This window comes from Aegilops tauschii, chromosome 5 (assembly GCF_002575655.3).
Source record: "Aegilops tauschii subsp. strangulata cultivar AL8/78 chromosome 5, Aet v6.0, whole genome shotgun sequence".
NCBI classification, from domain to species: domain Eukaryota; kingdom Viridiplantae; phylum Streptophyta; class Magnoliopsida; order Poales; family Poaceae; genus Aegilops; species Aegilops tauschii.
The window spans coordinates 494,383,205-494,408,710 of NC_053039.3; the positions used below are offsets into that span (position 1 = coordinate 494,383,205).

Consider the following 25,506-nt stretch of genomic DNA (forward strand, 5'->3'; position numbering starts at 1 on the left):
TCTTGAACTGCCGCGGGTTTGCCAGCCCCACGTCAGTTCCAACAAAGTAGACTCATTGCGCCTGGCGCGACCCCACTTGGGGGCCCGCCAATCGCGCATCAGTGTTTTTGGGTAGAGTTGTGTTCTTTCCGTTGGTTTTCTCAGCAGTCATCGTGTTGGTCTTGTTCCTCTTCGGCTCCTGCTTTGAAGAAGGGCTGGGTGGAATTTCAAAAGTTGCTGGCGAGGTGGTGCTTGAGTCGACGGTGGGTGCCGGCAGTAGCATTAGAGCCTTTTGGTCTGTGGAAGCAGACCCCCTCTTCCTGTTTCTGTCTACCTCCTCCATAGCCACATTCGTAGGAGCAGCAAAAGCATCTTTCTCCTTGGGTGCAGCCGTGTTAAGATCAGCTCCACGGCCACGCCCTCTCCCTGGACGACCTCCACGCCCTCCTCTGCGCCCTCCTCTTGCTCCATAGCCCTCGGCTAATCCTCGGCCTTCTCCTGGACCACTACCCAGTCCTTTGAACCAAGAAGCTTTCAGATCTTTGAAAACCAGAGCCTTTGGTTGATGGACTCCGTCGCCACACTCTTTGAAGAGATGTCCAATGTAACCGCAAACGGCACACCAATCAGGGAGCCGTTCGTACTTAACTCTGAATATCTCCCTATGCATGGTATCCTTCTTTTTTACCACCAAGGAGACATCGTTTTTGAGGAGCTTGGTGACATCTATCTTCACACGAACACGTGCGAAATTACCTTCAAAGTCTTGAGATCTTGGTTTAGCATAGATGAACTCTCTCACAGTTGAAGACAACGCTTTGATCTTTGGGAAAAAACCATCTGGGAAGTCATGGATCTAAATCCACATATCAACCTTGTTGAGCTCAATAGTCGACAGTTTTGTATATCCATCATACGGCGCAAGAATCACCGCTTTTCCCTTGAAACTCCAGGGCCCTTCCTCCATCACGCGCTCCCAGTCGCCCAAGCATTCAAATTGCAGCGTATAGAGGTTATCTTCAAGCGGCCTGATCTTCACTTCCTTTTCCAAATCCCAAGCGATCCTCATATTCCTGTAGAACCAATACTGGCTATAGGCCTTCTCTGTGTGAACCCTGGCTATGGCCATCCACCGAGTCGCCTCCTCTGGCAGCTCATCATCCTCGATCACCACGTCCTGGAGATCATCCTCCTTTAGACCTAGTTCATCCATCATTGCTTCCAGATCTGTCATGCCGCTCCCCAATCCTGAAGCAGCGTCCTCCATATTCCCCTTGCCCGAGGTGTTGGTCTGCGGGCGGTACAATCCCTACTGGTCCTTCCCCCCACCGATGGCGGACCCGAGATCACGACCGGACGGTGTGGAGTGTAGGAGAGGGGAGGCGAGGTCTCTACGGTGGCGTGATAGATCACCGCCGCTGAGAGGAAACGAAACCCTAGCGAGAGGGGAACGTGACATGTGATGTGATAGTACTTTTTTTAAGTGACACCAGCTGCATGCTGCCTCACAATAGAGGATGGGTTTGGCCCACGGGGTCCATATGGGCTTTGACTTGGATGCTCTGATCCAACCAGTTGTTGGACTAGACTCTCTTGCCAGGTATTTTGAAAAAAAATGAGATAGATGATTAAGCTCATGCCTCTGACAGAGGCCTGGCCCAGATGGTTTTAATGATCTTTTTATGAATAAATGTAGACATATAATCTGTGAGGACTTCAATGAGCTAGCACATGTTTTTCACTCTGCTAATTTGGCAAACATTAATTCATCTTTTACCACCCGGGTTCCTAGAAAACCTATCCCTGAATCTGTAAATGATTTTAGGCCTATATCTCTTACTAGTGGTGGTCTTATTTCTTTACTAAACTTCCTGCAAACATATTTTAGGTTGAGATCTTAAGATGTATCCACAAAAACAAATATGACTTTTCTTAGATCAAGGACTATCCAAGACTGCATTGGCTGGACTTTGGAATATACCCATAAGAGTCATGCTTCTAAGCGGCCAACTGTAATTCTTAAGCTTGATTTTTTAGAAAACTTTTGATTCTATTGAACATGAATTATTTTGGAGATTATGAGATGCAAAGGTTTCAATCAGAAAGTGTATTTGCTAGGTTAAGGAATTATTATCTTTAGGTGCATCTTCTGTGTTACTGAATGGGGTCCTTGTGAGGCAATTTATTTGCAAGGGGACCCTTTGTCTCCTCGATTCTTTGTCTTGGCTACTGACTTGCTCCAAACTGTTGTGAATAATCTATAAAAGGCCAAAATATGCTTCCTGTCCCCTGTCATGACAATATTTTCTGTGCCGTATGTTGATGATACGCTGATAGAGAGAGTTGACGAAAGGACTAGGTAGAAGCCATACTTATACGTATTTAATTCTTATTATGGAAAATTCTCACATACTATTGATGGAAATACAGCAATGGGCGAGGAAAAGTGGAAAGGTGAAATTCAAATTATTTATATTTTATTTGCGGGTACAACTTCTAATCTATTCATCAATAGTCATGCTACTATAAAGAACATCAGAAATAACAAAAAATAATATCCAGGTCCGTAGATCTTCAAATTATTATTGACCATAGTGTCCTTAGTCTTCTGATGTCACATAGCAAGGTCCTTACTACCAACAACTGTGCGGAAAGATTTCTACCAAAATCCACTATCATTTGCTAAAGATGTACATATCAGTTACACACCTCACAATTTTTTTAAATTAATAATATATCAATGATAACACTGAGGAAGATTGAAGGCAGAAAAAATTGTGTGGTCGACACGAAAATAATTGGCTAGGAAACCATTCCAATTAAGTTTTTGTTTGTAAGTTTTTAGCAAAAAAAGTTTTTGATAAATGTTTCCTTCATATTTTCTAAAAAAATTACCAATTTTTTTTTGACATTTTAAAACCATTCTAATATATAAATTATAAAAACGAAAACGTAACAACTGATACCAAATCTAGCGACGCAAGCAAGCAGAATGGTTAGTTGCGTTGAAATAATAATAATGAAAGACAAGTTAAAAGGAGAAGAAGAAAAACATGTCTAAGTTGAAATGAGCATTTTACATCCACAAGGCCAAGCCCAAAACCGGATGCCAGGCCAGGCTGAACTCAAATCCAAAACAATAAGGTGTGCATCAAGGGTGGCTCCTCGCGCGTGCCACGTCGTACGCATAGATTGGGCAGGAAAATAGAAGAGATAAAAGGAACAGCAAAATAACGTAAAAGTGGTCGAGCGAAACCCTCTCGTCCCCACGCCTTCCGTCTCGAGCGCCTCCTCCTGCCGCCACCCCTTTCCCTCTATCGTTGCCGCCGCCTCACCCCTCCCCACGCTCGTGCCTTCTCCTTCTCCCACCCCGGGCTCCACCTTCTTCGGCCCCTGCCTGCGCTCCATCCTTCCTCCTCGTTGTGCCAGGCATCGCCGCTGCTGCGGAGGGCTCCTCAACGCCGCCGCATCCGGGGAGGGCGCCCTACAAGACAGCCCTAGATGTGGCAGGCGACTCCATCCCCAGTCGCGTGCGGCGAAGGCCAGCCCAGATCCGCCTCCTCCAGCCCATCCTCTTCGTCACGCACAATGGGAAAAGTTGGCCATGATGGTGCTGGTTCGAGCTCCACCACATACCGGGCCGTTGTTCGTCGGTAGCAGACCGAGCTCCGCCTCCACACCGACCGTCCTTTTGGGTGTCAGGACCGGACCTCAGCGGCGTTTTCCTGGACAGGACCTCAACGGCGACCTGCAGGTCCCAACTGAGATGCCTGGATACTTATCTTAATATAAGGTGCCTGCCATTGTTGATTTCTTTGGATGATTCATAAGCTGGTTATTAGCAGGTGTACGTGCTGATGATAAAAGGAGCACCACTCAACCAAATGGTTTGATTTTTTTAGTCTAATGAAACACTGTTAGTTCACTTTATTAGACTTGTTTAAAAATGGTCAGTATCTTGAGTTCCAGGTGTTCAAATTATCACACATACCATAAGAGAATTAGCCACTTTTCAGCTGTTTTCCCTAAATCTGAATGTGTCTGTGTACTAATCCCTAGAAAACAATTCATACCATATTAGTAATTTCAGAATTGCTGAGTCTTCTTCATTCTCTGATCTAGAAAGTTTATGTTGTAAATTTTGCATTAGGACTATACAGCTAATGATTTGTGGATGGTAAGGTGCCATTATAACAGTGATTTCACTTTAATTTGTACCGCTTCGACTTCTGTAAATTCGTAGACTACTAATTGTTATAATGAAAGAAAATGATATATTTAGTTCAAATATGAGAGCTAGACGTGGTCTTTGGATTTTTCCATTTAGATGTTAGAGCTCCTATGATACTCAGATATCGATGCATCTGGGGCTAGAGAAGGTCCTTTTATGCGTGATGTCAGTTTAATACCGGTTTCAAATTTGCTTCATCCTGTTTTCCCTCATTCATTAAATTATAGGATTCTATTTGTTTGTCTGACTAAATGTAGATATGAAATTGTTCTTGACAGATGATTGTAACTAAGGTCATGTTCTAGGTATAGAAAATGATTGTAACTAAGGCCATGTTCTAGGTATAAAAAATGATCTGCTGGATCATGCTCTTGCAATAACTGATTTCGCTATCAAGTCTACAATCCAATGTTGATCTAGAAGGTAGACTCTTTAAACTTCATTGATGCTTTCTTGGCCGTTTTGATCTAATATCTCTCTGTTGTGGTTAATATAAACATATGGTGGTATAATTAGTTTTTTCTTTTTTTGTAGGATAATAACGTTGTAGATAGATGAAGACTGAATTAGTTCACAGTTGATCTTGGTTCTGTATGATCTTGAATGTTTAGGTCTCGTAGGTCTGTCTCCCAAGAGCAACAAGAAGAAATCTGTTAACACATTAATGCATTATATATAACATATGTCCATTTTCACGCAATGAAAGGTGAGTGCTAATTACTTCTGCTGAACCATTATGGTGCCCCGAACTCTCTGCCCATTTGAGTTATACTCTTGAGTCTTGATGTTGACTGAATTGAAAATTGGTATCTATCGAGACTCGAGCTTCGTTTTTTCATGGATTAGTAGTTATTGAATTTTTATTCCTCTAGCCCATGCTTGCAGGAACACAATTATTGAGTACAACAATGGGTGTAAAAGAGTATGTGCAGAGTGAATTTGATAACATAGAAGCTCAGATTAGAAGCACAAATGCGGTCCTTTATTCCCTGGTACTATACCATTTGATGATTTGCTATGGGTATTCGGAGTGCTAAGATCAAGGTTTCCCTGAGCTCCATGGATATAAGCTTGCCCTCATACCATTTGTTGATCTGGTAAGGTCTTTGAACACAGAAGATGCCTACATTGTCTGATGTTACTTATCCAAAATGCTCCAAGTCAATTCGCATTGTTCCAATGGGGCATCCGTTTAATATTGGTGATTAGGTTGTCATGCTACCCGTTCATATATTTTTTGTTAGAGATTGCTTTCATGTGCTTTCCCCCTCAATGCATGATACATCTAGAGTAGGCATACATTCAGTTATAATCATTTTGATACTTTGCCAAATCAGGTAAACCACTACGAAGATATAACCTCAAAAGAATCCTACTGGTAGATATAAAAGTAAAGGGATTTTTGGGTAGTGTTATGGTGTTCTCTTTGCAGACGCTAATGGATGTTAGATTTGGAGAACAAGTACATATGAACTTGTATTTCTTTGTTATAAGTAATGCATATTTGCCACGAGCTTTCATAACCAGCAGGCTTAATGATCTCAATTGAGTAAGCTAGATATGTGTGCTACTGACAAAAGAAAGATAGATAAAATTTTCAAGAAAACCATTCAACCCCAGCTCCCTTATTTGGTTTCTGAAATGAAATAGGTATTTCTGGTAGTATAGAATATGGAGTTGGGTTATATACACTAATTATGTGTATGGTAAAAGATTGGGTGATCCTAAATTAAAAGGAGGATGAACTAGAGCAGCAATCGTCCAATAACTAGATCGTTAACAAATATAAATCCTTTTAGTTAAGGCTCAAGCTGATACGAAATGCACATAGTAATTGCTTCTGAGTATGATATAAGGTCCTCAGTACATAGCAGTGCCTGAAAGAATATGTCAACGAGCGACACCATTGATTGAAGGGAACAAATTCTTGAAAGGTCCTTTGCGTCTGTCCCAGTCTCTTTCATTATCTAAGCACACTCAGACCATTTTCTTCAACACAGCGGGAAGATCATAAATTCAATTGTTCGTGCACCAACATCGTCTACATAAATCCCTGAGCACACCAGGTGAGATGCTACAACCAAAACACAAAAATGGAAAAATTGGCGAGAAGAAATTTGATAATCCCCTAATGGAAAATCAAGTTGCCAAATGTAAGTCTGGCGTCTGAACAACAATTGCAGTATTGAGTATGGAAGTCTGGAGTTTCTTGGGTAACAAAACAATCATGAGACTGTAAAAGAATATATAAACGCTCTATGATGAGGAAATATCTAATTCATTTTATGCAACAGACTGATACTTACACTACAGGAGTACAAAAAAATTCTTGATTGACCGATGTATTCTGAAACTCGGTTGAGCAATAGAGTTCATCCAAACAGAGCATTTTGCACTATATGAAATATGTTCATTATGGTGCTCTATCATGGCTTGCAAGAGGAATGACAGAAAAATCCTATTTCACTGATTGTTATAGTTGGCAGTCCAGTGATTCCAGTTTTTTTCTCTGATTTAATGCAGGAAATGGATTGTAGGTTTCTGTCTTCCAGTACCGATGTTCTTTCTTCCCTTCATTAGCTGGAATTGGCATAGTTTCTTCAAACATACGCAGCTTACTGATAAGCAAAAAAATTATTGCCAGACAATGGAGGTGATGGATGTATTGATGATGGATTTAGTGGTAGTAATACAACTTCTGGCTTTTCTGGTAGGGTATGGGAAATCTTTTCAGCCCATGCATGATTGGGCTCGTGCCATTTTCCCCATTTTTGATCAGAATCGGCATCATTCATGCATCTATTCCTGTGTGCACGGGTGGTTTAACAAATGATTGCATTCTGCTTTGGCAATGGCAGCTGTTCAAGATGGAGGACGCGAGCGTGGGCATGTGGGTGGGGCAGTTCAACGACGGCGACACAGGAAAGGCCGCCGTGCAGTACGTATATGGGACGCGGTTCCGCCAGGCCGACTGTGCCGCCGACTACCTCGCCGCCCGCTACAAGTCATCAGGGCAGATGTTGTGCTCCGGGAGAAGCTGGCTGCAATGTCAAATGACATGACACGAAACACAAAAAGTTACTGGATGGAACAAGCAAGCTCTTACTACTGTTGGACGATCCAAGCTCATGTTTCAGGAAGGTTGGGTAAGTTGAGTAGCAGCCTTAATTTAGGGGAACCTGACAAGTTAAGTTACTTGCAAGTTGCATCACCTCTCATGTATGTACATGGCCAAGCAAGTAGTAGTAAACATAGAACCCGTCAGATCAAAAGGTAACATGGACCTGTCACTCATCTGTATTGCCTGCCTTCTTGTTAAAATAAGTTCAGTAACACTGCTATGCACATGCCATACACACAGTGCCAAAAAGCAACAGCAAGTACGGTAGCCTAATTAGTAGCGCTCCTTACCGCCTTAGTGTCATCCTGAATTCCTGATGCTTTACATCCTCTAGCTGTTTTTTTTTTCTGTTTTTTTGCATCCTCTAGATGAACTCTGTTTACTGAATCTTCCAGCATTGTCGGTAGCTCATGTTTTGATGTCCAAGCAGCTGACGTTTTACAGATTGATATATACCCCCTGTACTGAAGAAGTGGGTGTTTCTATGGATGGATCGGGTCAAATGTATGCATATATACCACACTTGAGGTCAATTGTGTTTTCTCAGGTTTATGTAGGAATGACGACTATTTTCAGAACAAAAAAACTTGAATTGGAAATGGAACCTTGATGGTTTGATGTTTGCTGAAGAACCGGAAGCAGGTTTTCTATCTTGACAAGCATTTCCTTTTGTTCCTAACTGTTGACTCTTTCCTATGGAAGCTCTGAAACAAAATGAGTTGGCCTAAAATTAAGGATTAATGCATTTGATATCTGATTTGAGAAAACAGATTCACAGAATATAAGTAGAAGGTAGAATGTAGCATTCATCATCGCTATCTTGTACATAGACAGTTCAACCAACTGCTCCGAGAGGAGACGTTGAAGGTGACGAGGGCGACGAGCAAGTCGGCGCCTGTGAAGCTTTGCAGGAGCCATTCCAGCAGATCTTCCAGAGCCACAAGGAGAACCTAAAAATCAGTGTACGTTCGATCGAGCACACTCACTCCTGCAAGAATTTGTATAATCATTAGAAGTTCAGAACAAGTCAAGAAGAAATGGAACAAATTTTTTGCAGGCAGCCTGGTGTACGAGAAGAAGTGCGCGCAGCTGAGGAGCCAGGACGCCAACGGTGCGGAGCCGTTCGCCATCCAGAGGACCAGGGCTACCACCCTCGCCTCGGTCGACGCTGTGTCCCAGAGGGTCGTTGCCGTCCATGACGTACGAGTCCACTGCTCGCGGAGCTCATCCGAATGAGCGTGTTTCTATTATAGTCTGCTTGATCGATATCCCCAAGAACACAGATGCTGCATGTATTTGATGGATGTTTCTCATTGTTGTCTTGTATGTATAGGCTGACAAGGATGTGACGATTCATTGGCGACGCACACCAGATAATGAAGAAGATGGCGGACGAGGCAAGCGCGCTCCTCTTGTCGCCCTCACGGTTGGCGGAAGGCATCAAGGGCCCGCTGCCGCCAGGGCCGACGTGCGCACAATTTATATTGCTGCATCTTATTTTTCCAAACAGCAAGATGATGTGTCAATACATATAGAGATTTAGATATGTTGCATTTGACAATACAATATCAAAGCTTGTATCCAAAAGTCTAACAAAGAAACAAAAAAGACAGTCGAAGGGGCGCATCCCATCTGGCACCGCCCCAACTTCGTCTTAGGCGGCGCACAAGGGTGCGCCCCAACCACTAGTGGTCAAAATACTCAACTGCAGCAGCGCGCTCCCGCCAGCCACTTGACAGCCGCGTTCCTGCACGCGCGCGCACCTCCACCAATGCGGCGACGACGGCAACCTCCTCGGCCGCGCCTATGCCGCCGCGTCCTTGCCCCTCGCCGGCGCGCTCATCCTCTCCTACGCCGCGATTGCCGACCTACCCTCCTCCGCCTCCTCCTCCTTCACCGCCCCCACCGCCTTCGCTCCGTCTTCCTCTGGAAGACTGGAAGTCACCCTCCCACGCACTCTCCACGGCTTCCCTCCCATCCTAAGAAGCTCCGAGCGTTTACAACCCTATGCTCCGCTCCGCCGTGAGCCAGGACGACCGCACCTTCCCCTTCGTCCTCCACGCCGCCGCGCTCTGAGGCGGCCACCTCACGGACGTGTTCGCGGGTAGTAACACGCTGCGTCTCTTTCTATGCGGCCACCTCATGGACGTGACGGTGACGCACGCGGGGTGTTTGATGAAATGCCCTACTCTCGGCATTCTTGGCCAACAGGATGCTAGATGATGCGAGGCAGGCATTGGTTAGCATGATGGAGAGCGGGCAGCCTTATAGCTGTGTACAGAGTGGCTACAAGCTTTTCTTGTCGGTCATCGGATGGTTAGCTGATGGTGCACTTATATGGTGGTATGTAATCTTCCACTAGGAATGGATGCTACTCCATATAGCAACATAATATTACAAGTTTATCCAACATGACGAAAGTGCCTTTCTGCTCCCGAGCTCATTTGAGCTTGGTGAACAGTAAAATCGAAAAAAAATCGAAAAAAATTCAAAAAATTCCAAATTTTTTTTGAGAGAAACATTGACAAAAGTTCTAAGTGCCTGCAAAAATTCATCATGAAATCACATTCCTGTAAGGCGTGGCAAAAAAAAAAAACAAATTCAGTGCTTCAAAATGCTTTTGAAAGTAGCTTTTTCAGAGTACTGTTTTTTTTTTGCCATGCCTTCTAGAAATGTGATTTCATGACGAATTTTTGCAAGCACTTAGAACTTTTGTCAATATTTCTCCCAAAAAAAATTGGATTTTTTTGAATTTCTTTTGATTTAGTTTTGATTTTACTGTTCACCCGAGCTCATTTGAGCTCGGGTGCAGAAACTCCGCGTCCCCAACATGATAACTATTGTCACTGCAATAGCAAAGGAATACGATGAGGAGTGCAATTGCTTGTGGACGTCTGCACTGTATGACCTGACAAGAAACGCATTAAGATGAGCAAATTTTTATGGGCGCCTACACATCTTTGCTGATGGAGTCTGGCCTTGCAATGAAAGACAAGGTAAGCATTCTCAGACAACTTATCTCTCTACATAAATACGTAGTTTTAGATACATTCATTTCTGCGACAAGTAATTCCGAACGGAGGGAGTAACTTTGAGCAGTTCTCAAGTTCTGTTCAACTGTCTGTGTCCATACAGTCATTGCATACTCAATGTATTCTCTGCATAGAAAAGTTCCTTTTGGTAGCTCCTCAACTTTGAATAGTAAATGTGACAGGGATAAACAAGAAGATAATCCTGATTTACTAATAGAACAATTTTGTAATCTGTAAAAATATCATGTCCAGAGATGATAGTACAGATGAGGTAGAGGCTGAGATGTTAATTTCTATATGGGGAACCTTTAGATAGAAGATAAGCTATGTATCAGTAAACTGTTTTCAAATACCCACACCCCAAATCTGTTGAATCCTTATTAGCTGACTCCATTCATCCAATGAGCTCATGTCCTAGTAGGTTGAAACCTCTATGACAGAATTCTCGGTTTGACTACTTGGTACAGAAGCTGGCAATTGGTACATCAACTGTGAACGAGGCGGAAACGAGGCCGCCTGAGGCGATCGCCGATCCTCCGCGGTCGGCGCGCTCCTCGCCCGTAGGCGGCGCAGGGGGCCCGTCCCAGATCGGCTCTCGCTCTCGTTCCCTCAGTCCTCGCGCGGGATCTGGCGGGGACCATGTCGCCTCGCCGCAGCGTGTCTGTGGACGGGAGGAGAGGCGATGGAATCAATGGCGAGCTTCTTTTGCCGACAGGTCGGATCCAGGCGTATGGATCGAAGGGCGCCTTCGACTCACATTGCCTTCGCGCTGGATGGCGCTCCTCGATCTGGAGAACGAAGTGCTCGCCGGCGACTACCTTCCGGACGACGACGTGATTGAGGTGGGGTTTCAATTCAATTTTGATTCTTATAGCGTGGTTGTCGGCGATTGCGTGCAGATCGACGTACGCACAAGGGCAACGGAGATGATTGACTTGACGGGGTCCATGGCGATGGCGATGGTGGAGCCGGGGGCCTCTACATCTGCTCGCGAAATTGCTTCCGGTGATCGCCGGAGGGTGGGTGGGAGATTTTGGGTGCTGGCGGATGATGACAGCGGGGATGACGAGGTAGATGACGGGCGCGTCGGAGGATCGATGACCTGCTCGCCTACTCCTTCGGATATTCTCTGTGAGGCCTGCTCCGGTCAAGATGAGGAAGAGGTGGCACAGATGGTGGAGAAGGTCGTCCCTCCCGAGGACCCGGCGAGGAACGGTCTGCAGTCCGGCGAGCAGATGGAGCTGCTCCGGCGTGTCGTGCGTCGGAGGATGGCGTCGAACGCACCTCGGCCCTGGAGGGGTCCAATACCCAAGGTGAGTCTTCCCAAACTTACTGTATTTGATCTGGTTGCGCCGGAGGCATGGACGGCAATGGTCAAACGGAAGAAGGGCGGTCGTGCGGCGGCTGGCCGGCAGCAGGCGGCGCCGGCGGCTTCGCTGGGGATCGCAGAGGCGAGGGCCTTGCGTTTGAAATCCTTGATTGGCGCGTGTGGGCCTCCGGTGGCTACTGGGCCTCCTTCGGCTGGGTATGTGGCCCAGTGCGAAGGGGCTGCAGTTGGGCCGGGCCTCGTTTTACTGGATAAGGACGTGAGGGAGGCATGCAGTGGTCGACCCAGATCATCTTCTCCCTGCTCGCGTCGTAGGGTTCTGGTGCGGCGCCTCCCTCATCGGCGGGCGGATCCAGGCGGTCGTGCGCGTCGCATTCCCCCGTTAGCGTCCATGGCGGGACGCGGGGTGGCGGGGAAGAGACCGACCGAACTCCCCGGGTCGGGTCGTGCTGGGATTGCGCCGGGCGGCGGTCGTGCTGCGGCGGCTGCTGTGCCAGCGCCGGCCACCGGTCATGGAGCTGGCCGGGGCGCGGTACCCCTTGTGTCGCCTACGGGAGGGCGTGGCGGAATGGTGCCGAGTGCGGTCGTCGGCCGTAGTGCTACGGTGTCTGCCGGAGTTCGCGCACCGGTCAATGCGCCTGGTCGTGGTGGCCAGGCTAGCGGGGCTGCAGGCCGGGGCGGCTCGGCGCCTAAGCCGCCAACGACAGGGGCGACAGGGACGGTGGGGCAACTGCCTAGGCAAGCACCGCCACCTAACTTCGTCACCAAACCTATGGCTGGTGCTCATGCCGCGCCTCGGGGACAATGGGGAGATGACGGTTTTGATGCGTATGGGGCAGGTGTGCACCGTGGCTCGTCGTCGACGGGTGGCGGCCGAGGCTACGCTTGGCAGAGCGACGGGTCGGCCGAACGACCATTTATGGGCCCCCAGGGTGGTTTTGTTGAGGGTGCTTCTGGTCCGGATGCTAGACAGCGTGGTGGTTTCCGTGGGCATCGTGGTGGTCGGGGCGGGCGAGGGGGCCGATACCGTCCACGACCGCCGCCTCCACCGGTCGTTGTCGAGCAGATGACTGATTGCGGGGCTGCAAAGGAGCCTGTGTTGCCCGCCCACGCGATGGAGGTAGTGACGGCTCTTGCTGCTGCTCCGGTTCCTGAGACTGAGGTTTTGACTGATGTGTCCGCGGAGATGATGGACAAGGCTGAGTCGGATAGAGCGTCCAAGTGGGCACGCAGGAAGGAAAAGATGCTTTGCTATCGTTGCGGGGACAAAGGTCACTTCATTGCGGAGTGTGTGGCACGATTGTGTGATACTTGTGGTAAGCTGGCACATGAATCTGGGGAATGTTCGTTATTGCGTGATCAGGCCCCTTCACTCAAGATGTATGGAGTTTACTGTGCTGAGCTCACGTTTTTCGAGTCTCCGACTGAGCACGAGGTGGCTGACGAGTCTCCGAGTAAGACCACGGGGATTGTCAAGGTCACCAGAGGGGAGGTGTCTGAGGCACAGATAGTGCAGAGGCTTCGAGAGCTGGCTCCTGGGGATTTCCAGTGGGACCTTGTCGGTCTTGCTGATAAGATGTTCAGGGTCGAGTGCCCGTCTGTGGAGGACCTGCAGCGGTTGCTGAGTTTTGGGATGTGTAAGGTCCCGGGTACTGATGGCATTCTTGAGTTTCAGGAGTGGAAGCTTGTTGAGCCTCAGGGCATACCGCTTACGCAAGCGTGGCTACGCTTTTCCGGGGCACCTTCCTCCCCACTGCAGGATGCTCGGGTTGTGGCCAGTTTGGGCATTCTTGTGGGGAAGCCTGAGCGTGTGGACATGACGTTCACTAGAGCTCAAGGGATTGCTCGGGTTTTGGTCAGTATTCTGAATGTTGAGTATGTGCCGGAAGTGGTTAAGTGGGCTTATCGAGGCAGGATTTATAATCTGGTTATTGAGTTTGAGGACGAGAGCCTGTTGTATGCACCGGCTCACGGGTCTGATGTGGACATGCATGAGGGTGACGGTGGCGCGGGTGTGCAGGAACCGCCGGCCGAGGACTCCGGACGACAGCTGTCCATGGGGCCGGGGTCCGACACCGTGACGACCGGGGATGGGGCTGCTCAGCCCTCCTCGGTGCCTTCGAAGTCGTTGAGATTTGGGTCCTTCGAACCTTTTTCTGCACCGCCGAGGTTATGGAGCGATCGGGTGGAGTCCGAGGAGGCCTTTGAGCTCGCTTTGCCTGCTTTGGATTTTCTGGATGCTGTGGACTCGGGTTCTGGGGATCTCCGGGTTTCATCACTTGTGGTCAGGGGGGCGGAGGAGGTGAGTCGGCAGGTGGCCACTCCATCATCTGGTCAGCGCGTGCCACCCCCTCAGGAGATGCCGCAGCTTACAGGGCCTCCTATGCAGGGAGGAGACATAGGCCAGGCGGTCTCGGGTTCCTTTTGTGCTGAGGGCAGGGATGCGGGGCAGGTGTCTCCCGTGTCCTCTGTTTTACTGGGAGGAGGTCTGGGTCAGGAGGACTCGGATGCTTCTTCTCCCGTGGTGTCTCCTTCTCGGATGGTGCCGGTTTCACCTTCGGGAGTGGGCTCGGGGCAGGCGGCTTCGGAGCTTTCTCCTATGGTGGTGCCCTCTCCGGTGCAGGTTGGGGAGCCAGGACGGGCGGTCCTGGCTATGTCTCCACCACCATCGGCGATGGCCTCGTCTGGTGGGGCGCGCCAGGCGTCCCTTCCTTTTGGTTTCACTGTGGGGCGGCCCATGCAGGGTGCTCGGACGGCGGGTTGGGGTGAGGCAGGAGGCCGCACCCCATCCGCGATCTCTCGGGAGGAGGTCATTGCGTTCGGCGGGATCCAGGATCCCTTGTCTAAGGGGCGCCGGGTGAGTGACCGTCTCCAGGCACATCCGGATGTGGACGATATCCAGCAACGGTGCGCCATGAGGGCGGCCAAGCTTCGTGAGGTCGAGGTTTCTACTGGTATGTCGGTCAATTTTTCCAATTCATTTTGCATTTTTCAAATGATGAGATTCTTGATAATGCAAATCAACTAGGGGTTTCTCTTGGTAGTAATGAAACTGAAATTTCTAATTCTATTAATGATCTACTAGACCTAGAGGCTGAGCGGGCCTTAGAGATGATTCGCGATATTGCAGCTGTTAAACCCATGTGTGATTCGGAGGTTCATGCGCTTGGGGTCAGGGCGCTTGAAATTTTTTGTGCGGATCTTTTGCCTTCTAGTTCTGAGGCGGGGGTAGAGGAGGTCTCTACTGAGATAGGTTTGGCAAGCCCCTCTGACACTGGGTATGAGGACCAGTTGCAGAATCAAGCTATCCCAAAGCGCAATTGGAAACGGAAGGTATACCCGTTGTCCGCAGTGCGTAGGAGTGCTAGGATGCATTCGGCTAAAAAATTTTACGATGAACTATGAAAGGAATCTTTTGGAATAGCAGAGGTCTGAGAGACTTGGCTAAAATAAGGTTTCTTGTTGAGGCGTCTGTCGAGCATCGCTTAGATTTTATCGCTCTTTTGGAGACGGGGAGAGATAATTTTGCGCCACAGTTTCTAAATTCTTTGTCGGGAGGTATTGAATTTGATTGGCATTGCTTGCCGCCGAGAGGGCGATCGGGTGGAATCCTCCTCGGCGTTAGGTGCGAGACGCTTGAGGTTCGCAGTGTGGTTATGGGAGACTTTGCAGTCAAGTTCAGGGTGCGGTCCAAGGAAGATGGGTTTAATTGGGCTCTGGTTGCGGTTTATGGGGCTGCGCAGCCCGAGCTCAAGCCCGATTTCTTGGCTGATCTAGTTCGGATGTGTGGTTCCGAGCAGCTGTCGTACCTGGTGGGGGGTGATTTCAATATTATTAGAAGGCGTGAGGATAAGAACAATGATAACTTCGACGGCAGATGGTCGTTCATGTTCAATACTATCATTGAGAGTTTGAACCTGAGAGAAATTGAGCTCTCGGGCAGAAAATTCACCTGGGCTAATGCGCTGCCAAATCCGACGTATGAGAAGTTGGACCGTGTGTTGGCTAGTGTCGATTGGGAACAGAAGTTTCCTCTAGTAACGGTCCAGGCCTTATCCCGTGGTATCTCGGATCACACGCCGCTTTTTGTGGACTCTGGTCAGCCCTCCCACTTGGGGAACAAGAATGTGTTCTCCTTTGAGATGGCTTGGTTTGAACGTGAAGGCTTCTTTGATCTTGTAGCTAGAGAGTGGGCTAAGGATTCATGAGGAATCACTGCGCTTCAGCGCTGGCAGAATAAGATCAGGCACTTGAGGAGTGTCCTGCGTGGATGGGCTAAGCATCTTAGCGGGATTTATAAGGTTGAAAAGGAAAGGCTTCTGTCACTTATTCAGTCCCTAGATGTAAAGGCAGAAACCACGCTTCTGCCTGTCGCGGAGCTTCAAACTAAGCTGGACGCGGAATTGAGGCTGAAAGAACTTCTTAGGGAAGAAGAGTTGAAGTGGGCGTTGCGGGCCAAGGTATGGAGAGTCGTCCAGGGGGACGCGAACACTGAATTTTTTCACATGATTGCTAATGGTAAGCATCGAAAGAAGAGGATCTTTCAGCTTGAGCAAGATGAGGGAACAATTGTAGGACAGGAGAACCTAAAATTGTACATTACTGAGTTCTATAAGCAGTTGTTTGGTCCTCCAGCAAATACCTGTGTGTCTCTGGATGAGTCCAGGGTTGAGGATGTTCCTCAGCTCACAGTTGTTGAGAATGAAGTTCTTACGGCTCCTTTTACCGAGAAAGAGGTATTTGAGGCCGTTTCACAGATGGAAACTAACAAAGCGCCGGGCCCAGATGGATTTCCAGCGGAGTTTTATAAGAAATGCTGGTGTATCATTAAAGGTGATTTGTTGCCTTCGTTCAATGATCTGTTTGCTGGGCAGCTTCATCTTTTTCAGCTAAATTTTGGAACGATCACACTTCTTCCGAAGAAAACAGAGGCTGTGAGAATTGAGCAATTCAGGCCAATCTGTCTTCTTAATGTTAGTTTCAAAATTTTCACCAAGGTCGGGACCAATAGGCTCTCACAGATCGCGCATGTTGTTGTGCATCCTACCCAAACTGCTTTCATGCCGGATAGGAACATCCTTGAGGGTGTTGTGGTCCTACATGAAACGCTCCATGAAATCCACACGAAAAAGCTGGATGGGGTTATTTTCAAAGTGGATTTCGAAAAAGCGTATGACAAAGTCAAATGGCCTTTCCTTCAACAGGCTTTACGCATGAAGGGTTTTGATGAGGCCTGGCGACGCCAGGTAGAATCCTTTACGCAAAAAGGTAGTGTTGGAATTAAAGTAAATGATGATATAGGTCATTATTTTCAGACACACAAAGGCCTGAGGCAAGGAGACCCAATGTCCCCTATATTGTTCAACATTGTAGTTGATATGTTGGCCATTCTCATAGGCAGGGCAAAGAACGCCGGTCAGGTAGGTGGCTTGGTGCCTAACCTAGTTGATGGGGGTGTATCCATATTGCAGTACGCTGATGATACAATCATCTTCATGGAGCATGACCTGGCAAAAGCGAGAAACATGAAGCTGGTGTTGTGTTTATTTGAACAATTGTCCGGTTTAAAGATTAACTTTCATAAAAGCGAGTTGTTCTGCTTTGGTAGAGCCAAGGAGGAACAAGAGGCTTATAGACAATTGTTTGGTTGTGAATTAGGGGCTTTACCTTTTACTTACCTGGGTATACCCATTCATCATCGTAAGCTCACGAACAGAGAGTGGAAATGTATCGAAGATCGGTTCGAAAAGAAACTTAGTTGTTGGAAGGGCAAACTTCTGTCTTATGGAGGCCGGTTAATTCTTATTAATTCGGTGCTCACAAGTTTGCCGATGTTCCTACTATCTTTCTTTGAGGTTCCAGTTGGGGTCAGGAAAAGGCTGGACTTCTATCGGTCAAGATTTTTTTGGCAGAGCGATGATCTTAAGAGAAAGTATAGACTCGCCAAGTGGGATATTATTTGTCGTCCCAAGGATCAGGGGGGTTGGGTATCGAGAATCTTGAGATCAAAAACAGATGTCTGCTTAGTAAATGGCTATATAAGTTATCAGTTGGGACTGATGCGAATTGGGCACAGATACTTCGTAACAAGTATCTGCAATCCAAAACCTTGTCACAGGTGACAATGAGACCAACTGATTCGCCATTTTGGAAGGGGCTTATGAGAGTTAAGTCAACCTTCTTTAATAGAACAAAGTTTATAGTCGGAGATGGTAACGATACTCGCTTCTGGGAGGACACTTGGCTTGGTGAGACACCTTTGGCATTACAGTACCCATCTCTGTATCGTATTGTGAATCATCGTGATGCGCTTGTGGCGATGATTATGCAGGCCACCCCTCTTAATATTCAGTTTAGGAGGGTGCTTGTTGGTAATAGATAGGAAGCTTGGCTTCATCTGGTGCGTAGACTGATGGAGGTTCATCTACAACATCAGCCCGATCAGTTGTGTTGGAAACTTACTAGGTCTGGACAATTTACCGTTAAATCGATGTACATCGATGTTATTAACTCGAGTGTCATTCCTAACTCCAAACATGTTTGGAAAGTCAAAGTTCCTTTGAAAATCAAAGTGTTTATGTGGCTTGTCCATAAACAGGTTATTCTAACAAAGGACAACTTGGTTAAGCGCAATTGGACAGGATCTACTAGGTGTAGTTTCTGTGATCGGGATGAAACCATTAAGCATCTATTCTTTGAGTGCCCGTTGGCAAGGATTTTGTGGCGCTCAGTGCAAATTGCTTTTAACATTACTCCTCCGAGTTCGGTCGGGTCGTTATTTGGAACGTGGCTGGATGGGATAGAGTCCGTTACAGCTAGACACATTCGTGTAGGAGTTTGTGCGTTGTTATGGGCAATTTGGAACTGCAGAAATGATTTGGCTTTTAACAGAATAAACACTATTCATTTTTTGCAGGTTGTATTCCGTGCTTCGGCGTTGATCCGTATGTGGTCCCTACTCACTCCGACGGAGGCCAGGGAGCGTTTGGTTACTGGATCTGTCCGGTGGGAGATGGTAGCGCGGGATATATTCAACCGGTTTGGATGGCGGTCATGTAATAGGATAGGCAATTAGTTTTCCTACCTTTATTTCTGCCAGCCGGTTGTGGCTTCATAACTTTTTTGTTTTCATGTCGAGGTCTATGTGAGCTCGACGTTGTTTTCTTTTACGACTCTTAGACTTTGTTGAACCTATTTTATTTATATATGTGGCCGTATGCATCTTCCTGATGCAGAGGCTGGGGAGTCCCCCCTTTCAAAAAAAAACATCAACTGTGAAGCACCGTTTAATTAAATCACAGCTAACTGAGGTAATCAGCTTGTTTTATGTAAGTCAAAAGATCAGTTAACAAGAGCACACACATATATGTATGTCATGGTCAAATCGGTCGTTTAATGTGAAGATTGCATATCGTTTATCTATACCACCAAACAAACTAGCAGTTATGTATTCCCCCGAATTTCACAACATAAAGAAAAAAGCAACCAGGAACATATAATCAGAGTTTAAGGTAGGATGTAAGGGCTTTAGTTTCTGCACTCACAATTAGCTGATGAAGATCATTTCACCGGCAAGACTAGCCCACCATATTGTGGTACTCTTCATCGGGAGATGTCTTCTAAAGACCCAAGCTACCGCTATACTATGTTAAGTTATATCTCAAATTTCCTAGGTTCTCCTGTCCCGCAACTGCACCTCTAACGCCACGACTTGTTTCTTAAGATGATCAATTCTTGTTTCCAACTCAACCTTTTCTGCTTCTCGAGCTTCAGACGCCTCTCTAATCATTTCCGTTGTTCCGACTTCCCGTCCTGGTTGGAAAATTACTTGACCTGCATTGGCGGCTCTTGAATCTCTGACCTGAGCATCTTTCACCCGCTTGAATGGTCTAAGATAGTAGAGTGTTTTAGTAGAAATTACTCTCTTGACCAGTTCATTATTTCCATGTACTAGACCGTTATAAGATGCATCATTGTCTCCTACAAAAAGGAAGAGGAAAAGTATAAATTAACCTTTATACAGTCTTTAAGCGACTCCATTTGTAGATATGAGGATGAGATATTTTCATGTGCTATTTCATTACCTTCGAGAAGAGTTGAGTTTTCTCTGTCCACCTTCGCTCTCTGATCTCCCTCTGCCATTACATTGCGTGTCTGCATTTCATCAATGTATCCTTGTAAGACATCACATTAGTTTGAACATTAATGGCACGAGTTACTTTAACTGGTCCTTGTCTGATGGTGCTATCACTTTGGACAGTAGGAAGCTGATAATCACAATCTTCTTTCACCGTGGTATCCTTCGACTCACTGCAGTCCTGCTCATCTCTTCTTATGGTGACCAGATGTCGTTCTTCATTTGGCCGATCTGAGTTGGATGTTGCCATCGTTAACTTGGACAATTCCATATAAATTGCACTCGCCTCGCTATCCTTTCTGAATATTTCATCCAACTCGTTACCACTGATCGCCAAGATGTCTGGAAGATTTGAATACATGTCCACTCCAATTGCAGCTCTAATGCCTTTGTTGCTTCTAGGTCTCGCTGCACCCTCGACTGATGCTTGCTCTTCAAGATTCTCATTCTTGGTGACCGGCCCACACGATGGTTTATCAACTTCACTCACCAAAACTGCCTCTGCATCAGAGAAAGCTTTCTCAGCAACTTTGCGTGAAATTGCCCTACGTCTGCCTTTTCCTGCCCATCTTGGCACCAAATCCTTCACGGTTTCTGAATTTTTCTTTGTCGTGTCATCTTTCAAAATATGCGTCTCTGTATCCAGCGTTTCCGTCTTTAGAATGACACTATTCAGCCTCTCTTCCAGCGGAATCTCATCCTCTGTATCATCTTGCAGAGTCATCCCAGCCTCCAAGTGACGCTTTTTGCCACAATCTACACCACTGAGACTGAGACCTTCAGCTTTCATCTTTCTTGGGCTAATAACTACAACATTAAGTTGTTTCATCTTTGCAGCATTAGCAACAGCAACAGCACATGCCGACGAGTATTGCTTCCACCATTGTGCGTATTCAACTGTCACGCCCGGATCGCGTTGCGGAACGAAGAACGAAACATGTTCAGGCTGCATCTTGTATGTCGCCCACGCCGTCTTTCGACTCGAGTTGGCACGGGCGACAGTCCCAGGTACGTCCTGATCGAAGCCGAGCTGCCTTGCGACGCGGTGCGGACAGTACTGCTCGAAGCATTGCATGCCAACAAGTTCGCAAGGTCGCAGACATTGCGCAAAGGATTGCAATTCCTTGCTTGTTGCTAATTCATGGCAGTGCACCCAGCAGCCACCTTTGGCTTGTGGCAGAGCAAAGCTACTACCTCCGTAAGGCCTCCATTTGAACTCATCCGGGGACATGAACACTGCATGGATGTGCCCAGGATCAAGCATCCTTCTGATACTGTACCACTTGGCAGCCCTCGGCATGCCGGGATCACCATCGTGGGAGTTGATGGCAGAGCAAAGCTCCGGGAAGCGCTCCCAGACCCATAGCTGGAGGATGTGCAGTGGCGCACTCGCCACGAACGGCTGATGGCTGGCGCCCAAGCTTAAGTGGTGACTGAGTGCGGAGAGGTCATTGTAGATGTTGGCAAGTACGGCAGGTGCGAGGGCCGAGCACCTGCCGCGCGCCAGTCCGGCGGCGAGGGGGAGCACGTCCGCTCTGACCACGTCGAATGACTCCACCGGAAGCACGTATCTGGTCAACCACATGGCCAGAAACGCCCCGTGCTCGAGCAATGTGTCCGCCTCGGCCTCTCCTCTGCCGTCGCCAGCGGCACCAGCACCGGCACCGGTCTCCTCGATGAATTGCTTAACCCACAAGGTATAGTTGACTTTCTTGCTCTTGCTCCAGTTGAGCGCGATCCGGACGGCTTGGAGCGCGTCCACGTCCCCGCGGAGCTCGTCCGGGAGCCGCAACCACACTGGCCTGCCCAGCAGGGGCAGGCCCCCCAGCACGGCCATGTCCTCCAGCGTCACCGTGGCCTCACCCCACGGGAAGACGAACGTGTTGGTCTCGGCGGACCAGAAACCCGCGAGCTGGAGCAGCAGGTCCTCGTCGCGCCGCACCCAGCGGGTGGTCGCGAGGACTCCGTCCAAGATCCCAATTTTCCGCCAGAGGCGCTCGTGCCGGGGGCGAAGCTTGGCCACCCACCGCCTCCACAGCTTGGAGCAGCCGGGCCAGTCCGTCCACTCCACCGGGAGCTCGTCGGCAAGAGGAACAGGGTCGGCATTGCGTGGCGGGGATGGCAGAGCGGGGATGGGAGCAGCCCCCGCGCGGGGGAGGAGGAAGTGAGCCGATCGGGCGGTGGGGCTGGAGGGGTCGGCGCCGGAGACGATCGCGGCGGTGGATTCCTGGACCAGGAGGTCAGGGAGGTCGTCGTCGCTGGACATTGCGGTGGGGTTTCTGGGTTGGGCTGGGGTTTTCACGGCTGGAGAAAGGGAGCAGAGCAGAGCAAAGGCTGTGTGGAGTGGTCACTGGTGCTTCTCCGCAGGCGCAGGGTGGGGGAAAGTGAATGCGCGTCTTGGCCTGGCCAGTCAGTACTTTCCCTACGCGGAGGCGGAGGACGAGCTTGCACAGGACAGGAGTAGCAGCAATGTTGCCATGCCCATGCTATGCTGTGGGCGGGGGACAAGGACAAGGAGGCGGGTACTGATGTGATGGGTGGCAGACGATCTGGGCTGATGCAAAGCTTGATCAGCGCGGCGGGACGTGTCATCGGAGGTGAAATTAGGATCTCGTCTCTGGTGCATCGATGGTCTTGCAGCATTTTTGGGCAGTGAAAATACGTCAGTGCTGTAGCAATCCTACAACAGACCGGAAAGGTGACACATTCTCAGAAATAAAACCCGTGCAGACACATAAACTTTCAGAAGAAATACGAACTGATTCACTATAAATCTCACGTCAGATTTTTGGAGGCTCTTGCTTTGTTTCTCGCAGCTCCTCGTCCATCAGTACAGCTGCAAAACTGAATAATTGGACACTTTCACAGAGCCCACATCTCACTCGCTTGTATTTCCATCCACTATATTTTATGACAAACAGCACACAGTATTTCCACCCATTTTTTATGAGAGCCCACATATCAGTCGCTTGTATTTTCACAGCCGGATGCTCTATGTTCTGAATATTGCCCTTACCTAGGTTACTTTCTTTCCTGATGCTAAGATATACTCCAACATTTTGAAATTGCTCGCAAATACAAAGTGAATGTGATTGGGAAGAAAGAAGCGAAAATCCTTTTTGGAGGCTGAGCTCCAATGGGGCCGTCTTTTGAAAAATTCATATTTTTTTACATTTCATAAAATTCTGAAAAAAATATAGATATACATGGAGGCATGATGCACAAGTGTGTAAATTTTCATGGCGAAATACATTGAAATGAGGGCTGTGCAAAAAAGACAAATATGAGGCTTCTTAACCATGATAATCCTCCTAGGCCATGAATTTGTCTTTTTTATACAGATCGTATTTCAACGTATTTCATCCTAAAATTTTATACACATATGCATAACATCCTTGTTTACTTTTACACAATTTTTTCAGATTTTTTTGAATCTGAAAATTTTGATTTTTGATTTTTTTTTTCAAAAAAGGGCTCCATGGAGGCCGAGAGCCAAAACGCCTAACTCTTGGTTTTGGTAGTTAAATAAGTTATGGGTGGAGTCTGACATTTCTTAGTTTGGTGATCAGTTTGGTGATCATTGTATAGTACCACAGTGCCATAGTCCAGCCAATATCGAGTACTCCCTCCATTCCTTTATGTAAGGTGTATTATTTTCGGAATAGTGACCAAGTCACATAATTATAGGCAATTTAGGATGAAATTACCCTTGTCTAGTTCATTGATTAGCGGAAAGTAAATCATTTAGGCTAGAAAAGAAAGAGATACATGCAATCAGGAGAGATATAGTTTCCAAAAAAATTCTACAAGGAGAGAGATATGCAATCAGGTGAGAGATATTTTTCTTTTTCTAAAGGGCTAAGAACGGAATTACGAGGAGTTAGAACAAATGCACCTTACATATAATTTTATCAAAAAAACCAAATACACCTAATATAAAGGAACATATAAATGAATGAAGAGAGTATTTAACAAAATATTACCACTTTTGGGGTTCCTGTCCCACTGAACTATCAGTTTCTTAACAGTAGCAAAAGACTACCACTTTAGGGGTAAACTACACTCAAAGTACCACTTTCAATTCATAACCGTTTTAGACCATTTAAGCGTGTTTATAACAGTCGGGGCCCACCCGTCAGGGTTGACGTGGCAGGAAAGTCAACTCCATTTTTAGACCGTTATGACATGTGGGGTGCTACCTCTTGAGTTTGCGTTGGTTTTCCCTGAAGAGGAAAGGGTGATGCAGCAAAGTAGCGTAAGTATTTCCCTCAGTTTTGAGAAGCAAGGTATCAATCCAGTAGGAGACAACGCAAAAAGCCACCAAATACCTGCACAAACAAACACCAACTTGCAACCAACACGACAAAGGGGTTGTCAATCCCTTCACGGTTATTCGCAAAGTGAGATCTGATAGAGATGGATAAACGGTAAAGTAATATTTTTGGTTTATGGAACGGAAAGTAAAAGATTGCAAAGTAAAGGAACGGCGATAGAAATTGGCAAGTTGACGGGAAACTAATATGTTGTAAAATAGACCCGCGGGCCATAGGTTTCACTAGAGGCTTCTCTCAAGAAAATAATTTTTACGGTGGGTGAACAAATTACTGCCGAGCAATTGATAGAAAAGCGCAAAGTTATGACGATATCTAAGGCAATGATCATGAATATAGGCATCACGTCCGTGTTAAGTAGACCGAAACGATTCTGCATCTACTACTATTACTCCACACATCGACCTCTATCCAACATGCATCTAGAGTATTAAGTTCATAAAGAACGGAGTAACGCCTTAAGCAAGATGACATGATGTAGAGGAATTAACTCAAGCAATATGATGAAAACCCCATCTTTTTATCCTCGATGGCAACAATACAATACGTGCCGGTTCCCCTTCTGTCACTAGGATCGAGCACCGCAAGATTGAACCCAAAGCTAAGCACTTCTCCCATTGCAAGAAAAACCAATCTAGTTGGCCAAACCAAATCGATAGTTCGAAGAGACTTGCAAAGATATCAAATAATGCATAAAAGAATTCAGAGGAGATTCAAATAATATTCATAGATAAGCTGATCATAAATCCACAATTCATCGGATCTCGACAAACACACCGCAAAAGAGTATTACATCGAATAGATCTCCAAGAACATCGAGGAGAACTTTGTATTGAGAATCAAAGAGAGAGAAGAAGCCATCTAGCTACTAGCTATGGACCCGTAGGCCTGAAGTTAACTACTCACGCTTCATCGAAGAGGCAATGGTGTTGATGTAGAAGCCCTCTGTGATCGAATCCCCCTCCGGCAGGATGCCGGAAAAGGCCCCAAGATGGGATCTCACAGGAACAGAAGGTTGCGGCAGTGGAAAAGTGGTTTCGTGGCTCCCACTACAAAAAAGACACTTCCGTGATGAAACGTGTTTGTCACAGTAGGTCACGTTTTCTGTCATGCATGTACATCCATGACAAACTTATGACAGAATCAAGATAGTCATACCTGTGCTGTCGTAGAAGTGTTCCACGACATTACCAAAATTATCATCACAGAAGTGTCCACTTCCATGATGATAAATCACGCGCCATGGAAGTGCTTTCGTCAAGGGTAACTGACACGTGGCATCCACCGTAACGGGACGCCGTTAAGCTATCGGGTCTGGTTTTGGATCCGATAACCCGCTAACAGCCCG

The 25,506-nt window shown here is 47.2% G+C and overlaps 2 protein-coding genes and 1 long non-coding RNA gene across 3 annotated transcripts; 2 read left to right on the forward strand and 1 right to left on the reverse strand.

The window, feature by feature from the left end:
- Positions 1-3,266: 3,266 nt before the first annotated feature.
- On the forward strand, positions 3,267-8,918 carry LOC120965332 (uncharacterized). Its single transcript, XR_005758079.3, has 4 exons — positions 3,267-5,307; positions 6,734-8,293; positions 8,389-8,531; positions 8,665-8,918. It is a non-coding gene; the product is annotated as an uncharacterized lncRNA (long non-coding RNA).
- Positions 8,919-12,756: 3,838 nt separating this feature from the next.
- LOC109783280 (uncharacterized) lies at positions 12,757-18,072 on the forward strand. Its single transcript, XM_073499369.1, has 6 exons — positions 12,757-14,644; positions 14,776-15,023; positions 15,434-15,727; positions 15,926-16,831; positions 17,006-17,110; positions 17,767-18,072. Exons 1-6 carry the CDS (start codon positions 12,757-12,759, stop codon positions 18,070-18,072), a joined length of 3,747 nt encoding a protein of 1,248 aa, XP_073355470.1.
- Positions 18,073-18,271: 199 nt separating this feature from the next.
- LOC109783279 (uncharacterized) lies at positions 18,272-22,194 on the reverse strand. The gene is made up of 2 exons (XM_040390934.3): positions 19,775-22,194; positions 18,272-19,670 (listed from the first exon to the last, which is right to left on the reverse strand). Exon 1 carries the CDS (start codon positions 22,091-22,093, stop codon positions 19,832-19,834), a length of 2,262 nt encoding a protein of 753 aa, XP_040246868.1. The 5' UTR covers positions 22,094-22,194; the 3' UTR covers positions 18,272-19,670; positions 19,775-19,831.
- Between the last annotated feature and the right edge of the window lie 3,312 nt (positions 22,195-25,506).

What these genes read in the sequence shown, in the direction of transcription:
- LOC109783279 (XM_040390934.3), bottom strand. Translation starts at nt 22,093, where the DNA reads ATGTCCAGCGACGACGACCTCCCTGACCTCCTGGTCCAGGAATCCACC.
- LOC109783280 (XM_073499369.1), top strand. Translation starts at nt 12,757, where the DNA reads ATGACTGATTGCGGGGCTGCAAAGGAGCCTGTGTTGCCCGCCCACGCG. An exon ending in TGAGGTCGAGGTTTCTACTG is followed by an intron (nt 14,645 to 14,775) that starts GTATGTCGGTCA and finishes ATGATCTACTAG; the next exon opens with ACCTAGAGGCTGAGCGGGCC. An exon ending in GGGCAAAGAACGCCGGTCAG is followed by an intron (nt 17,111 to 17,766) that starts GTAGGTGGCTTG and finishes AATTGGGCACAG; the next exon opens with ATACTTCGTAACAAGTATCT.